The sequence below is a fragment of the Uranotaenia lowii genome, chromosome 2 (genome assembly GCF_029784155.1).
Source record: "Uranotaenia lowii strain MFRU-FL chromosome 2, ASM2978415v1, whole genome shotgun sequence".
In the NCBI taxonomy this organism is placed as follows: domain Eukaryota; kingdom Metazoa; phylum Arthropoda; class Insecta; order Diptera; family Culicidae; genus Uranotaenia; species Uranotaenia lowii.
Genome location: NC_073692.1, coordinates 415,205,213 through 415,207,853, shown reverse-complemented (window position 1 = coordinate 415,207,853; position 2,641 = coordinate 415,205,213). Strand labels below are relative to the sequence as shown.

At 37.8% G+C, this 2,641-nt stretch overlaps 1 protein-coding gene across 1 annotated transcript; it reads right to left on the bottom strand.

Moving 5' to 3' along the window:
* Nucleotides 1-1,020: 1,020 nt before the first annotated feature.
* Nucleotides 1,021-2,428, bottom strand: LOC129747440 (ATP-dependent (S)-NAD(P)H-hydrate dehydratase-like). Its single transcript, XM_055741669.1, has one exon. It carries the CDS (start codon nt 2,389-2,391, stop codon nt 1,384-1,386), a length of 1,008 nt encoding a protein of 335 aa, XP_055597644.1. The 5' UTR covers nt 2,392-2,428; the 3' UTR covers nt 1,021-1,383.
* Nucleotides 2,429-2,641: the final 213 nt, after the last annotated feature.

Sequence of the window (2,641 nt, the reverse complement as noted above, 5' to 3'; positions counted from 1 at the left end):
TCTAGTGATGCAGCCCTATTTTCCTGGCAGCTTCAAGGGGAAAAAGTTTTAGACACGACAGGCGAAAACACGCTTTCAACCTTGCTGCGATATTGGCAACTCAAAAATGTAACCAAATGACAAAATCAAGATAGCAAAAATGTTTACAATAACAAAAATTTTATAGCAAAAATGACAAAAATATCATAAAAGATAAATGCCAAGAGAACAAAAATTGAAAAAAAAATGTAAAACATGATATTTAAAAAAAAAACAAAAATGAAAAAAAAGATGACAAAAAACGACAAAAAATTAATAAAAATATTACAGAACTGTCAAAAATAACAAAACGACAAAAATGTTAGAAACAGCCAAAATTTTCAAAAACAACAAAAATGAAAATAATGACATATACGACACATATAACAAAAAAAATTGTTTTGCAACTCGTCACTAAAATGTATGTTTTCGTTACGAAGTTTGGTTCTGAAAATGCTTACTTTTCATACCGAGAAAACAATGTCAAAATGTAAGTAATAATTTTCGATACAGTTTTCAAAACAGGGTCGAAAAGTTTTTTGTTTTTTTTTCTAGGGTTTTACCGCGTACTTCCGCGTTGATGGGTCGAAGAGTGCTTCAACTAAAATGTATTTGAACCTGGATACGTGTTTTAGCCAAATGAACAGAATTGATATCGTCGGTTGATTTTAAAATTCTACACAACACTCAGTTTGAAATTTCAACTCGTTAACCGAGGAAATTTTGACTGGGAACAGTTTTACTCTGTAGCGCTTGGAACACCATCTAGTGGTGATTAGCGCGACTATAAAAAAGATTGCATGCAACTTTTCCAAAACGGAAGTGCTGACATCTTCGCGTTTCTACCTTGTTTTGTTAAAAGCTAATATTTTATTTTTTTAAACCTTATGCAAACGTCTATCGTTTTACAAAAAATGGAAATTTCTTCATTTACCTTTGAAAAAAGGCACAAACTTTAGATTTATTTTTTCAATAATTTTTTATTAGCAACAAACAAACCATCTTAGCGAAAATAGAGACATCGTACGTGCACACACAGAGGTAACTTTATTCCCAAACACAGAAATCATTTTAAATACCGAGATCCGTAAAATTGTAAGCTCATAAACACCTTTTAATATTCTAAAGTAAAATAAAGATATTTGTTTTTGCTTCATTCAATCGGAAACAATCACAAGATTTTCGTTTGTTTCTCATTAGTAGCCAAATATCGTTGGAATTATTTTCGTTAAGCGTATTTAGGGTTTAACTTCAATACATCGTACAAATTTTCAATCACATTGACCAAACAGACCAAAACACAGATATGATTTTTAAAACCTTTTGCCAACCTTTCTTTTAGTAAATTTGTTGTTTAAAAAAGGTCTATTCCTTTTTATGTTCGAAAAAATCATCAAACACGTGTTGAATTTGGTCTATCATATCGGTACAGGTCATGCTGCGTCCCTTCACCTTGTAAGCGTAACTGTTGCAATGTTTGGTCAGATGGCAAGCGGCATAGCTGGCAACTAGTGCTGGACTAACTTCCTTCTTGTAATCCAAAGCCCAAAAGTAGAAAGTGGCTAGAGAACCTGCCAACAGATCACCTTGGCCGCCACATCTTCGTCCGGATCCTCCCTGAGGGCACTCGTACTTCTCGAGCGTTTGCGAATCGTAAATCCTATCATTCAAACCCTTTTCGATTACAGTCACTCCATCGCCCAGCTTGGCAATGTTTTCCTGAATTCGACCCCGATCATTGCCGAACAATCGACTGAACTCGATAGCATTCGGCGTTAGAATTACCCTTGGATAATCCTTGATCAGACTTGTGTCCTGCGTTACGATAAACAGCCCATCGGCGTCTATAATCAGTGGTTTCGACAGCTGTCTGCAAATTTTAATCAGCTCTGACACCGTTTGCATTACCGATCGATCTCGACCCAGTCCAGGTCCAACAACTAGAACATGCAATCGCTCTAGCCAAGGTTCAATCTGGATGATGGCATTGTTTTGATCCAGCAGCGGATGAACTATCAGCTCCGGGCTATAACCTTTGATGACTTGGGCCGCACCCTGAGGACAGAACACATGAACCAGATCCGCTCCAACTTTGAGGGCACTTATGGCAGCAAAATACGGTGCTCCGGTGTATTCCACCGATCCGCCCACTATTCCAATACGGCCGGCCTGGCCTTTGTGGCGATCCGTCGCCAGATGTGGTACCATATCGCGGGCACGTTCCAGCAGGGGCGACTTATTTTCCGTCATTTCGATGCAAAAGGACAACCGACGATGGTTGACAGGCGTTGGGGTAAATTTGACTTCTCTTAAAACTGTAAAACTGCGATAAATTAGTGAAAAATGTTTGATCTGAGCGATGGAAAACAGCATAACTTTTCACCACCCCCTGAAGCGATGCGCCGAACGAACAAAGCAAACGAAAATCGGAAAGTTTGACAGTTCCATCTGCAGCTGAAGAAAGTGATAAGAAAAACATCGCACAAACAGAGGCCAACCGCTTGAAAACTTTCAAGAGGGGTCATTATTATAGGAGTTTTCTTTTCCAATCCATATGATTTTCGAAGAAATTTAAACTACATTGAACACGAATCTCAGGGATACTAAATTTAAACATTTCGAT